This window comes from Vidua chalybeata, chromosome 6 (genome assembly GCF_026979565.1).
Source record: "Vidua chalybeata isolate OUT-0048 chromosome 6, bVidCha1 merged haplotype, whole genome shotgun sequence".
NCBI lineage: Eukaryota > Metazoa > Chordata > Aves > Passeriformes > Viduidae > Vidua > Vidua chalybeata.
In genome coordinates this window covers 59,034,980-59,050,188 of record NC_071535.1, presented here as the reverse complement: position 1 = coordinate 59,050,188, position 15,209 = coordinate 59,034,980, and the positions used below count along the sequence as shown (strand labels likewise).

The following is a 15,209-nucleotide window of genomic DNA, read 5'->3' as shown; positions in this document are numbered from 1 at the left end:
CCCTGATGTAGATCTACAAAGCTTTATAGATTATATAAAGGAGCTCTGTCCAATAGAGGGACATTGCTACAAGCATAAAAAAGGAATCTAGAAAGGTTTGGTATATCCAACCTCAACCAATGATGGCATAAGAAATCCACTGTAGCAAAGGAAAAATGAAAAGCAAGATCCAGTTATCAGCAATGGAATTTCAGAAGTTAATGCTCAAAACTTCCAGCTGAGGAACACACAGGTCCCTGCAATGCAGCATAACTGTTTACAATATCTGGATAAATCTGTGCCCTAACTCTGCCTCCTAGCACCTGGGGAACTTTCTACAGTGATTGGGAAGTGCAGAATGTAACAATTCACTGCCACACTACCTTGTCTGGCATGGGAGGACAGTTGTTTCCTCCAAGGCAGAAAAATCTCTGGGTCTGGACATGGAGCTCTGGCTAAATGAAGCCGAGTCTGCTACGTGCCTTTAATTTCCTTGCCTTGATGAAAGGCTTAATGTCACCACTTAGGCAACGAGAAGGTGAGTTAGGGCTTTATCAGGACTAATTGGGCAGCAGGCAGAGCTGAGGGCAGATCTCCATTAAGCACTCTAAGACACTGGAATTGAACTGTGGGACTGCAGAGTCTGGGAAGTAGTGGTCCACATGCAAGTTTTCATTTCAGAGCTCCTCAAACTAAGCCTCCTTTAAAACCTGACCTTTTCCCTCCAGCTCTCCTCTTCATCCTCCAGGTAACCTGGGCCCTGCCAGAGCAGAAACCTAACATTAGTCACCAGACAGCTGGTGGCACACAGAGCCCACTCCTGATTAATTTATCAGTCTGGGATAGTTTATGCCCAGCTGGCCCATCCTTCTCATGTTATATGAGCATGCTGCAAACTATAAAGTGATCACAGAAAGATACACTCCTCTCTCTTTTCCCTTCAGCCTCTTTGCTTTTATTCTGTGCTTGTTTCTTTAGATACTCAGTAGAGCCATCCCACCCCACCACAATCTCTGAGTGCCTGCTTCCCATTTGCATTCAGAATCCCTAAAGTGCCACGAGGAAAGTTTAGTGGTAAGTGAGATTCACGTTTTGATTTCTGTCAGGATTAGAGAGGGGTGTTTTTGTTTCCTTGTTTTTATTTTGATCCTTCTGAACTTGTGTAAGTATAATTAGCATCACTTCTGTTTCGAGATTACTCTAAGTGGTGGCTCAGATTACCCTCCCTGTAATTTAAAATTCAGGAGTTTATTTGATTTTTAATATTGATTTATAAAGAGAAGGCACAATGATCCAATCAGGAATACTGATAAGGATACTGACCAAATCTTTACATTCTATCTTAAAAAAGAAAGAAAGAAAGGAAAAAATCTCAGGCAGCAAAATTTTGAAAATCACAATGGGAATTGCCACCTTAAGACTGTACTTCTATTGAAATTCTAACTACCACAAAATCATTTTCTATTTATCTGAATCAAGATTGGAAATTTTTCCCAGTCAGTGTACTAGAATTCTGAATTTCTTTTTTTTTTTTTTTTGTTCTTACAGTTTGCAAGGCAAACTATCCAACCGGATTAATTACAAGACTTTAACAGTCTGTCAAATACAGCAGTCTTGTCACTTACCTTTCAGGCTAATGCATTCATAGGAATCTTTTTTTTTTTTTTTTTTTGTAGCATTATCTCATAAAAATACACATGTAAGTTTAGCACAAACCATAAAAATGTGTCATACACTTCAGCTAATCTAGTATCTTTCCTTTCTAAGGAGGATTTGGGTGGAGGCCAAGTTAATTAAAACCAGAATAGAAATGGGTTCTATTCACATGAGTCACATACCTCTGACTCACAATAGAGTCTGTGCAGCTAATGGGTTAATTTGTCCTGATAACAGAAAAAAAATAAGCTGGAGGTTATGACTGTTTAGAGTGAGTGCTGGTTTCAGACAGTAGATGTACAAGGTTTTTATGCCATTGAGAACACAGACCTGCTCTAATGATGTCCTTTCTGTCTATTCAAGTGCTGTAACAAACAGTTCAGAAAGATCTGGAGGTACAGAAGGCTCAGAAATGCAGGACTGACGCCTTCAAAGCTCTATTATTGTAACAATATGCACATGAAAGTGTCTAAGTTACTGTCACAAAGAGGAAAGTCTCATGCAAGCAGCTTGTAATGCTGGCAACAGGGTGATGGCCCTGCAGAACTTCAAGGGGAAGGATTCCTCCTCCAGACACCTGGGAAATCCACACATTTACTCACCTCAGTGGTCCAGCACTGAGCACCCACATCTCCACCACAGAAATGTGGAAATCTTCTAAGCTAACATCCTTCCTACCTCCTCTGGCCCCTTGCCCCTGGGGACTGGCACCCACACCAGCCTCACTGCTCACTCTTTAGCTCCTTGTTTTACACCACAGCTTAAAGGCAGAAAGGTCCAGAAAGGGGCACTGGGTCCCTAATCCACACCTGTTGTTCCTATCATGAGCTAGAGAAGTGCACAGCTCTTCTCCTCCTGCACTCCTGCAGGACTGTGAGCATTTCAAGACACGCACTTTATCACAGCATCACCATTCATGCATTCAGGGTATCATTACATATGTGTTATGCAGAGTCCTGGCAGAGAGGAGAGAAAGTAGAAGCTCAGCAGGAACTTTGCAGTGAAACAGAGGCAAGACAGAGGCCAGTCTGTTTTCTCTTCAAAATATGTTTGGGAATTTTAACACCTTATGATTGACTGAAATACAGGAGCAGGCCTTAGAGGAGGCCCAGAAGACAGGTTCTTCCCCCAAATCCTTTTCCACCTTTCCAACAGCTTAATCCCCAGCTATGCTCCCTCTTCTGCTCTCCTTCTGTCTCAGTTAGTGTGGAGTTACTCTGCACACTCCCTTCAGCTTAGGCATCAACAGTGCCCCTCCAACAATAGTAACAACACCATTTCACCTTCATTTCATACTGCAGGATTCTAAAAAGGAGGAGGAATGACTCTCATGGCTGCAGAAGGGTATTAAGGCCAGATCTTCTGCTTTCTGCATGAACAGCAATGCAAAGATTGAGGTAGCCAGACCGTGACCTTTGTGTTGCACTGCAATGTTTGCAGAAGAGCAAGTCTACTTGTTCTTCAGGACAAAAACCACAAAAATCAGGACAAAAGCTCCAAGTGCCTGTGGTGGGGGTTAAGAACGTGGATCCTAAGCAAGCAGAATTGCTTCCCTCCAGCCCTGGGACTGAAGACTGGCATTAAAACTCACCCTGTCTTTAGGGTTCCCTGTTGATTAGGCAGCTCTGCTTGGTGGTTTCAGCTTTACAAGCAGACCTAAAGATCAAACACCTGCTTCTGGATTCCAGCCAGTAATCCAGTGGCTATAAATGTCGATCTGGAGCACTTTAGATGCCTACATTTTGGACTGGTTCCAAGCTCTGCATTGAAGCTCCTGCATTGAAGGGTCGCAACAAAAACAAGTTTATAAAAAAACAGATCTCAAAATCTTCCTAAATGCAATTATTTTCTGACACAGACAATATAATTTCAATGTTTTGCTAACATTTTGTTAGATTCAAAATTAACAAAATTGCTCTGCAGAGAATTGCATTATATCCAGCTGGGATATCCCCACTGAAGTGCTCAGCACCACAAAGTTAAAAGTAAAGGTGTTCTTTGCTATTTTGAGTCGAAGACAGCATTTTCCTGACCTGCTGCTGTTAATCATTTCAAACATATGTTTACATGACTGCTTTTGCCAACCCCAGCAACGTTCAGCTGTCACCAGCCCCCACAGAACATAATAATAAACACCTTGCACACCCACAAAGGGGTTACTGGAAAAGGGTGCATGGAGAGGTCTGGAAGTTTTGAGAACACAAAGAACACAGCTTCCCTAATTTTTGTCAGAAACTCATCCTTTGACCCAACAACAACATGCAGTGTTGATTTTCAGGTGCAAATTTTATTGTGGATCATAACAAAAGGTTTCAGGAAAAGCACAGGGAAAAAAAAAAAACAGCAAGAGTGTGTCTTTTACTTACAGAGTACATATATTCTCTGAAAACTACTAACTCTGCAGTTGAAGGCAATGCAGCTTAACTTAAACCAATAATTATTTTTGGATACTTGTTTAGCAAATTTTGAAAATATTCTTTTTTCTCAGTTAGTTTGATATTGAAATTGAGGACCAAATGTTTCAATGAGTCTATTATTGTTGAAGAGTGCATGGTATTATGCATGGTATTATTTTTAGACAGAAAAGAAAATCTCATTCTTGCAGAAACAATTTCACACAAAATATTTTCAAAATACATAAAATTAGCCCTTGTAAATGCTGAACGACTCAAAACCTCTTTGGAAAATCTGTGGGTACTGAGGTATGCCGAATTTTAAAATTTTGGTGATACTATCTCAATTTTTCATGTGACAAATCAAAATAAAATATCTTCATGCAAGCTAATTGTAACTTTTTACAAAGGATTTCTTCAGTCTGTAATTGTACTTCGACTGTAAAGAGAAAGCCCACAGTAATTCTTACAATAAAACGACAGAAGTCTACTACAGGTAACAGTGTAAAAATCTTGCAAGAGGTCTTCAAGGCACTGTTTTCTCTTTGGATGCTTGGCCATTAATGAAGGTTGTTTTAAGGGGAAGACAAGAATAACAAAAACTACGCCTAAGGCTGGCATCTAGTATACTAAATGTCACATATATCTTTATCTAATGAAATAAACTTCTAAAAGCCATTCTGCTTTACAACACTGTGGCTTGCAGTGAGGTGTCTGCTAAAATAATCTGAAACATCAATTTAAAACAGTACTTCCAGAATGAAAAGTATGAACAAAAGCCAACCAAGTACCCCATTGAATGCAACCATTCCCCAGCACTGCAACGCTCTGTAAGACAGAGGCTCAGGTGATTTCCTGCCACTTGGTCCACAATTCACTGCAGTAGATTAGGACCTTACCCAGCTCCTGCTGGTCCACTTGAATTCCTGAGCTATGGAGCTGCAAGGGCTGCTACCCTCTGTAACATGGAGCTACTCCTGATTAGGAAATGTAAAGAACTGCATATTCTGCATTTAACTGGAAATTTGGTTCGTCTGGACCCCATCAGAAATACAGAGCAATCCAATTCTGGGCTTTATGAGTGTGCCTTGGGTAAAATTATGCAAAGGTTCCTTTTCACAGGACTTGTTCTTTATGGCAAATAACAGCCAGTCAGCTGAGAAAGAAATTGAAAGGAGCTGACCTCAAGATATTAGGATTTTAGGTAAGCATTTTGACAACACCTTACTGACACACTATGAAAAATCTGTAGCTCCTCTTTAAAAAAAAAAAAAAAAAAAAAACAAACAATAAGTTTTGTGTGGTTGAAAGAGCATGCCAGGATCCATCAAGAGGGAAAGGATGCCCATCTCCAGCCACAGAAGAAACCTAGATACCATACTGCTGGATGCAATGGATGAATCAGAAGTCAAAGGACTGTGGTGGTTTCACAATGCCCCAGCAGCAGCAATGTTTACTGCTTGTTTGCTACTCGAGGCAGGCCAAGAATTGGCCACTTTTTGGTGGGCTCAGCTGCCTGTGGGCCTTTGTGTGCCACAGCACAACAGACAGGCACGCTGGTCTGGGGGGTGGGATCCCAATACCACCAGGAGATCCTCAGGCAGGGCCTTGGATTTACCCGACCTGGCTTTAGGATCCAGAGTGCTGAGACAGCAGCCTTGAGACCACAGGCTCCCTCTGGGACCACCAGAGGAACTGGCCTCTCCAGGTGGCTGCTCATGGAGCTAAATCCATCCATTTGGATTATTGCTTAATTATTTTAAGCAATTATAAATAAACCTGGGGTTGACTAAAATTTAAACAGCTTCTACCTTGATATAAACAGCGAGGAGAATTCTTCTTTCAGCAGTATGTCAGGGTGCACTGCTATGTACCAAGAATAAAAGAAACACAGGTGGGGCAGAATTTGGCCCAGATAAATTTTCCCTTCCCTGAAGGAAAGGACTGGCCTACACCAACTGCTGAAAAGCAAGCTGTCTACAGTAGTATTCTATATTTCTCTTATATTCTGAATCAAAGCAATAAATATTAGATATAATCTCTATATTAGATTATTTATCTGATAGCTATTTAAATCTACACTGTCAAAAATATAAGCAGTGACCCACTCCTACGTGGCAGCATATACTATTTGTGTGTAAGTGTTAAAACTATCACATGGATCTATACTTACATAGGACACTGTTGTTTATATAGCAGATTTTAATTTACATAAATTCTTACCATAGGATAGATAATTGTGGAAAGGTTGGATATTGTTTAAATGCTTCTACGGTTCTGCATTATTGCATTTCAGCATGAGGATTTAATAATTCTGTCTCAGTTTTATGTTTTATAAGGATGGAAATGGAGTCTGACAGATAAATCTCCAATAATGTTATACCAATATAGCACAAGAAATACTTATTTGCAAGTCCTGGCAAAGAAAACAGTTTCACTGTTCACTTTACCCATATAAATCTCCTCTTTAAAGAAAGTGCACTCCTGAAAACAAAGGCTGTCAAAATCTTTCAGCACTGTTGAAATGTAAAAGTGTTACAGCTGAGCATGGTCTGCAGAAAAAACATAATTCATTTTTTAATTAGCTATTACAATTACCACTAGGCGTGCAAATGAAAAACTTGCATGTTAAACATTAAAATAAGCTGAAATTGCTGCTAATATATACATGAGAAGTACTGTCTCAGTTTGCTCAAAAAATATTTGGTTAATTCCTATTGTTTAGCTTCTCAGATACTAAAGATAAAATGAAAATGCTCATTTTCATTGAGGTCAAAATGTCCAGCTATTTCTCCCTGTAAAGGGGAAATAACTGCTGTTTCCTGTACCTCTAATTTCAGAAACTCAGTTAAAACACACAGGTAAGAAAATATTTTAATAAAGATATTTAGAGTGCTTATTACAATCAGATAATTTCTGAGATCAGAGAACATCCAGGTATTGTCCTTTGAACTGAATACTGACTTTCCCTTGAAAAAGTTCATATTATTTCTCAGGAAAATACTTTCGTAGCCCCCCCAGCAGAAGTCAGTATCACCTTATTACTAAACATCAGCTGGTGTTTAGCAAAGACAGGAAATAATTGCTGGAGTTCCCTCTGTGCTAATGTTATACTGAAAAGCTCTACATAAACAAAAAAAAAAAAAAAAAAGCCCTGGAAAATGGAAAACTATGTAATGCTTTACATCATGAGTAACATCCAGCTGTTTCTGAGTGTCCTTGCCAGCTCTGCCTTTCTCCTGATGACGATTCAAGAACTGACAGATGGCTTTTCCTTTGACCTAAGCCAGTTCTGCTGCAACTGGATGGCTGTTAACAAGTCTCCTTCCTGCACTAAGCAGTCCCAAGATTTCTGAAGAGTTATCAAGGAATTTCAGCCTGAGGAATTTCTTTCCTGACTGTGTAAACCAGGATCTCGAGAATTTGTGGTTGCAATGGAACGCTTTGTTTCAGAAGTGATCCAGGCAGCCTCTACCAGCTTCCTCTGGAAGCATAACTGGTGCTTGGTACCAGTCAAAGGGAAGAATCAACTCCCATTTCCCTTTTGTGTCTTTGTTAAAGCTAAAACCCAACAGATAACATCTTGGTGGTAATTAAATTAAAAAAAAAAATCTTTGTAGCCATGTAAAATCACCAAAGAACTTTACACTCTAATGGAATCTTTGCAGATGGAAATAGTTTTGGCCATTTCTAGAAAATGAATCTTATTTTTTTCTGTTGAACATTATGCAGCAACATCCATTCATCATAAAATCAACCAAAGGGACAATTCTAAATTCTATTTAGCGATCAATCTAAACTTGCAATCTGATAATCCTCTGATTAAACTGCTAAAATAAAAACAAGCCATTCTTCTACTTTCTAAAATTATGTAATAATACAAATATTATAGAAAAGCTGTATTACACAGGTGTGTCTTCCTGAAAAGTGTTCTTTGCAAAAAAGATCTCTTCCTTGAACAAAAACAGGTGACAAGCTGCAAAGTGTGGGTCTGTGGAGTGCTCAGTAGCACATATTGAAGCAGAATATCACGTCATAGTAAGCCTGAAGGAATGAGTAGTCACTTCAGTTTGTACCCATAAAATGAAAGCCTAATAATAGCACTGGAACTATATATTCAGCAGGTTAAGTTTCTTCTTCTTAGCTGTCATGTGAACAAGTGTATTTAACTGTTTCTCCCCATGCACATTCCTCACAATCAGAATGGAACTGTCTTATCATGGATAGAAAATACTCTTCCCCTTCCCAGATTACAAAAAGATATATATATATATATATATAAAATAATTAAGCACTCAGTACAGAATATTACTATGATTGGCTCCAAAGGCTGATTTGAATTAAACTTACTAAATTTTTTTCATTGTTGCTTCACCTATTAAAAACAATGTGAAGACAACCAAGACATGAATTTTCCCGGAATATACCCATATACCTTCCCCCAAACCCTTTTTTCTCTATGAGTTATATTAGTTTTAAATCTACTGTGAAAATAGTAGTGTCAGAATAATCAATCAATAACCAAAAATTCTTCAGGTAAATGGTTTTGTTCCTTTTAGGATAGAGATGCAGAGGAACACTGATGAAAGATATGCTAGTTAGGATGTTTTCTTTGTTAACACTCCTTTGTGACTCAAATCAATTCTTCACTCCACATTCCTGTATTTGGAAAACAGATTGTACAGTACTCTCAGTGTAGACTTCAAGTCACAATTTACAATATCTAGAAAAAAGACAAGGGAAGACAAATTAGTAACTTCAATAGCTCCAAATGTTTTCCAGAAAAAAAGTGCCCATTCACTACTCCTTTCCCTTGCTCACATTAATAACCATGAACATTAGATCACAAGGATAGCAAAAAAGAATAGAAATATCAATAAAACACAATTTTCAAACCGGCAACTCAAAACTTGGTGTTTTAGCCACTTCTAGTTAGAAATACAAATAGCTATTGCTGCTGCTGATGAAATGTAGCCAAGCTCAGATGCTCCTGAGCCTAAGTGTGCCCAGGATTATACACACTTATATGACTTCATCTTCAGACAGCTGTGGCTGAAAAGTAATGATTTTGAAAAAAAGTCATCAGGCAGTAACCAATGGAGCCTTCCCCTTATGTAAGAATTGTAGGACTTGGCACATTCTGGGCTGCAACAGCCTTTACTAGGCCTAATTTCAGCAAGATAGCTAGAGGCAAGTTTAAATTTTCCAGAGGATCTAAAGAAGCTAGGTGTACAAGTGCTCCTTGAACAAACATCTGAAAATTCTTTGAGTTAGCTGACATTCATGGCCGAATCTGTCTTCAGAAACTCAACATCTAAAGTAAAGGATTTATATGAAACAAAAAGCTAATGAATACCTTCTGTTTCAAAGAGCAGTTCTTGAGAAAGTCAATATTATTTCACAAGAAATCTATAAAACAAACTGACAAGTACTACTGCAGCAGGCTACACTAGTGCTTTAGTCAATCTCACACAGGGCTTCAGAATTGCCCTCAGAAAGAGCAGAGTGGAATTAGAATTGTCCTGTCTCTTTCTGCTGAGTGCACAGGAACTCAAATTCCTAACTGTGGCTCTTGGAATTGGCCAAAACCTCCAAGCAAGCCCAGTAAATGGTGTATTGCAGTCATCAGAGTTTAGCCATTACATTGAAGATTCTCACAGATTGTGAAGGGGTCACACTTTGAATAATTAATCCAATGAAACCCATGCATGGTGTCCTAAAGTGTGCCAACTAAAGATATTGAATTTACATCCATGGACAAAGAGTGGAAACACTCAAGGCCTGTGCATGGTCATATAACCAGAGCCAGCATGGGTTTGTGCCTCTTTATAAATCAGATGAAAAATGCTTGGCATAAAATGAAGAGGAAATGCCAAAAGCTGCAGGAAAGGTGCATTGCCCCCACAACATCCCACTGCAATCTGTAATACTGTTTGCATGCAACATCAGAAGTTTCCTCTTTCAGGCCAGCAGCAAGGTGCAGAATTACCTTTTTCCCAAATACAGAACTTCTGTTATTAAAGAAGTAACTTTGTTCGGTCTTTACAAAGACACCACCACAAAAAAAAGATAACACCACCACAACAGAATTCTACAGAAGGGCTCAAAGTAAAAGAAGCACGCTGCCAGAGAAAGATGGGTTATTTCCATGTGCTCATTGATCAAACCACACAGGTTTGATCAACTCATGTAACATTTCACTGGTTGCAAGGTTCTAGAAGAGAAACTTGAGTTTGGCTTTGATGTATGCATTGCAAGGATCTCTGAAAAAGCTCAAACTGTAAATGAATTCGTTATAGATTCAGCAGATTAATGTTCCAGCCATTTTTATAGTCAAAGGTCACAGAAAGCTTTTTAAGACCTTTTCAATTATATTGCAAATAACCCAAATAAACTGTTGACCCCATAAAAATCATTGGTTTTCATACTCATTTACTTAACTGCATTCTTTTTTTTTTCCACTAAATATGTTTTTCATATTCTAAAGCACTTTTCAGCATATTTTTTCCTCAAGAACCTCAAAGAAACAGTGTAGGAATTCAAAGAGTATTTAGTGTACACATTTAGGGTAAGATCCTTTTCAATACTCTTTCGCTCACTGGAAATTTTAAGTACAGGCATTGTGCCCAATGTAACAACACATAAAACAGATGTGTTTTTCCATTCACTTCGGGCAGGAAGTTTCATATTAAGCATTTCAATAATTGCACAAGAAATGTCTTATATATGCTGAAATATCCTTATGGCTTGATTTATACTGGAAAAATTAGCTGTCCCCTAGAGCAATAAATACCTGAAAAATTAAATGCCATAAGAATTTTAAACCATCCATGGGGAGTAAGGGATCACAGACACTCTGTGTTTTACTTGGATCCCTCGATTTCACTGTTTCCCCATTCTCACTTTGAGTATTTCAGACATAAAGGCTTGTGATACACTCACCAGTGGTACACTTAAGCATGACTGTGGATAGGAGTTCAAGCAATCAAAAGAAGTAAAAACACCAAGCTGGGTAGGTCCAGATTTAATGCACAGGCTCAATCCTGAGATGCATTATTTTGTGTGTGTGTGTGCTGTTATAACCTGGAAGATGGGAGGGATGGAAAGAGCCCTGAATAGAGCAGAACCTGATTCAGCAACGAGTGCGTGAATCTCCTGAGAGCTCTGACTGTTAGAAGCAACACTCTGACATGAGCTTATGTCAGCTCCTCAGGGAATGACAATCCAATATTGTGGCAGGAAAAGACTGTGAGCACCATGGAATGTAAATCTGAAATTGGTCTTGAAAAGACACAGCTATGTTGACTATTGTGGCAGGTAACCAGCAGGAGGCCAGATATCATTCCTGGTGGGAAGAGGGGAGGAGAAGCTGCATGCCCAGCTCCTGCATGGTAAGAAGTGGTAACTTCTCACAGGAGGAGCTCCAAAAACACCCATTTACCTGGTCAATCAAGGGCTCTGTCTCCAGCCTGAAAAGCTGTATTTAAACACTGTATGTGTATGAATGGAATGGAAATCCCAATGCTCCTAAAGTCAGCAGAAAAACCTTTATCCTCCCTGAAGCACATTCTACTGTCAGTCCCCAGCTCTACATCTAATTTAAATATGCATGCTTAGGTCCTGCATTCAAAGGCATGTATGTGAACATTTGAAATTCTTCTTCCACAACATCTCCCTCTTTTGTGAAAATCTTATTAGTTACTGGAATACTCAAGGTTTGGTTGTGAAAATGTTAGATGGAGGAAAATGGAGCAAACGGAGCTGTTCACATCTGTCAGTGACACCAATCACAACTGTGTCCTCTTTCTTTCAGGGAATATTGGAGTATTACTGCATGTGTTTGGCCAATGAAGAAAGGAAGCATTGCAACCTTTGAAAAAGTGCATTTAAAATACAGAGTTCCTTGAGCACTACAAAATGTACCTTGCCTTTTGCTGCTGGATTAATTTAACTTTAATTTAGCCACACTGTAACCTTGTAAGATCTGGAGCCAACACAAACTTTTAAGGAGATACAAAAAAGGTAGAACAGGTACCTTCTGGTCTTGGCTTTGGTTTTTCCAATCCACCATCCTGCATTAGCTCAAATGCAAAGGATACATTGACGACCTGGCAATACAACAAAGGCAGTCACTCTTGTGAACTCTGAGCAGTGCAAATGGTCAAGACATTATATATTTAAAATTGCAGACCCAGATATTCAGAAGGAAAAAATAGTCAGGGCTCTGTATCTGGTCTTTGGAATCCAGACAATCTGTTTTGCTGTTTCTGGGTGATGGTGGTTGCAGAAAGATAAAGGTAATTGAAAGTTAACATGAACTAACACAGCCCTGAATAAAATTGCCTACAAGGACTTACAACTTACTACTTGTTACAAGTAAGCACAGCCCACCTCCTACAAGTTCAAAAATTGGAACATGATGGCCCCTGAAGTGCTCTTCTCTTGAACAGACAGATGAATTGCCTGGATAGCTACAGACACTGATGTAATGTTGGTCTTGAATTGACACATTGTACATATATGCCTTTATGTCTCCAAAACCATTAAACCTTTCCAATGTTAAATTCTTGGATTTTGGACACACAGAAAAAAATCAATTCTGTCATCAGTGCTTGTGTGTAATTCTATATATGTTAATGAACAGTAGGTCTTGTTCAATGACAGCACCACACAATGGCTGCCAAAATCTGTTAATACTTGCTAACCACCCCATCATTAATATAATTTTCTGTTTGATTCCAGTTAAGTATTAATACTGACTTTTTTTAATACTTGGAAATGGTTAGCATTTCCAAGTATTTCAGCTATTTCCAAGCTATTTCAGCTTTCTTGATTTCAGCTATTAGCATCAAACTTCTGCAGAAAAGTTTGTGTTATCCTTCTACAACTAGACATATCTATATGTTTGTTTTTAACAGGAAAATGAAATCTAGTTACCTTTTGTTCAAAACTATCAGGAGTCAAGAAAAAGCTGTGCAGGGGAACAAAATAGCCTTCCAGGAGACCCATTAGCAGGACTAAGTACACTCCATCTGCAAACTGTGAAAAAAAAAAACGTTTCTCAGTACATTTTCTGAAAAATAGCTCACTGCTTTTCTCACTGAACAATGGAGTACTGGAACAGGATTGCCCAGAGAAGTGGACACCCCACCCCTGGAATTGACCAAGGCTGGATGGGGCTCTGAGCAACCTGGTCTGGTGGAGGTGTCTCTGCAGGAGGGATGGAACTGGATGATCTTTAAGGTCCTTCCTAACCTAAACTATTCCATGTTTCTGTGGTTTTGTCCCAGGCCTCCCACTCCTACCCCAGTGGCATCAGGTCTATGGGTCTATCAACCCATCACTCTCCTGAGGCAGGTGATTTTCTTTCAGCTGATGGAAATAACAACCTCTCATTTCAGGGAATGCTGTTTCAGATAAATGCTTAAGGAGTTTCCAGGTACATTTGAATGTTTTTCCCCAAGGTAAACAATGCAATGAGCAGAAACAGGGAATGCCCTTTTGAAAGCCCTTATACACAATTTCCACCTAAATCTTCATTTTACCTTTAAAAAATCTCTATCAGCTTGGTAGGCGTGTAAATAAAGCAGAGATTCTTAACAACATGGATCAAGACATAAAATAAAGCCTGACCTGAAGACACCTGGGGTTTTTTGATAGTGCAGATCCCATCCCTTCCTGCCTGACCCCGTAATTTTCTTATGATAACTGCTGCAATTGTTCACATGGGGAGGTATTAATACAGCAGGGCTAAGCTTTTCTTTTAGCTTCTTTTCAGTCAATTTAGCAGCTGAGAACCAGACAGAAGAGCACGCAGCACATTATTTCTGTGGTGCAATCAAGCCTGCAGCCCAGCTGTACAGCTGCCTGTACACTTGAGTAGCTTTGCTCTCGAAAATCCCCGAATTCCCCCTGAACAGAGAGGCATTGTGATCCCACGTGGCTGCGTGCTTGTGCAAAGGTAGGCAGGAAACAACTGCTCAGCCTGGCGCTGGAGCAAACCAAGGGGCACCCAATTCCTGCCTGACCAAAACAAGCAGGTCTTCCTTACAGCACTTGGCAGCAGCCAGAAGGCAGCACTTGGTAATTAATTTTTATGCTAATGGAAGTACAAAGTTGCTTTAGACGCTTAATTGGTGAGGGTCTTCTTTGTACAAACGTATTTAGAAAGGGTTTCCTGCTGAAGTAACATTTTCAATAATAATTCAGTGAAATTTCTGGATAAAGCTGAGGCACAGTGCATAACATAGTGCAACTACTTCTCCCCTTTAAGAAAGGCTATAAAATCCTACCTGCGTGTCCAGTTCAGTCACCTCCAAATTCAATTTATTCAGATGCTTGTTCACAAAGGTGATGAGAGTCTGAAATACAAAAACAGTGCAATGAAGGCCAATTCAGCAGGGCAGCAGTTTAACACCAGCAGTATGAGCTCCACTCAGAAGAGAATCTGCATGAGTGAAGAGACTGCAACACAATCTCCAAGTTTTGAAATTGAAATGGGACATTAAAAATTGTTTTAAAATTATTTTTTACAAGAATGAAGAACTGAAATAAAATGAATGTGATATATATAAAAGAAATACATTGTTAAAACACAGAAAACCCCCAAATTTTTAGCAGACTGTGGGGAAGTCAGTAATTGGACTCCACTCAAATCTGACAGCAGCCAAAATACTCCAGGGTCAGACCTCTGGCAGCTGTAAACTGGATATCTTGTTGGCATCAGTACAGTCAATGTACCAGTTGGGTTCTACTCAACACACACTTTGTGAGAACTTTTCTGATGGAAACTTTGATAACTATATGTTGTTCCATGTTCCAAAGTTAAGTTCATGCTGCTAAACATTAAATAAAAAGTAACATTATAATCATGACTTTGTGTATTTAAGCATAAAGCTTAATTGTATTTAATGTATGCAAAGCATGCCAGTCATACATTATATCCACACACACCACATCCACACCATCTAATACATGCAAGCATGCACATGAACACATTAGGTATTTTAAAAATAAAAACCTTCCAACCTTTTTCACTACATTGAGCTTGTCTGGGGCATGGTCAAATAAAGTGTCGAATGCATCTCTTTCTGAAAAACATTCAGTGCCATTAATATACTGAGCAGCAGTTGTTCCAGTGCAGAATAAACACTTACTGAGAGACACATTCATTTGAGACAA

The 15,209-nt window shown here is 39.2% G+C and overlaps 1 protein-coding gene across 2 annotated transcripts in view; it reads right to left on the bottom strand.

Annotated features, from left to right (window-relative positions):
- Positions 1–3,902: 3,902 nt before the first annotated feature.
- PARVA (parvin alpha) overlaps positions 3,903–15,209 on the bottom strand; it is a 61,973-nt gene continuing 50,666 nt past the window's right edge. For both annotated transcript variants that reach the window (XM_053945916.1, XM_053945917.1), the window contains exons 9-13: positions 15,057–15,118; positions 14,321–14,389; positions 12,966–13,067; positions 12,064–12,136; positions 3,903–8,751 (exon numbers count right to left, since the gene is read on the bottom strand). In XM_053945916.1, coding sequence (XP_053801891.1) covers positions 8,675–8,751; positions 12,064–12,136; positions 12,966–13,067; positions 14,321–14,389; positions 15,057–15,118 — 383 coding nt within the window. In that variant the 3' untranslated portion in view covers positions 3,903–8,674. The remainder of the gene's footprint in view (positions 8,752–12,063; positions 12,137–12,965; positions 13,068–14,320; positions 14,390–15,056; positions 15,119–15,209) is intronic.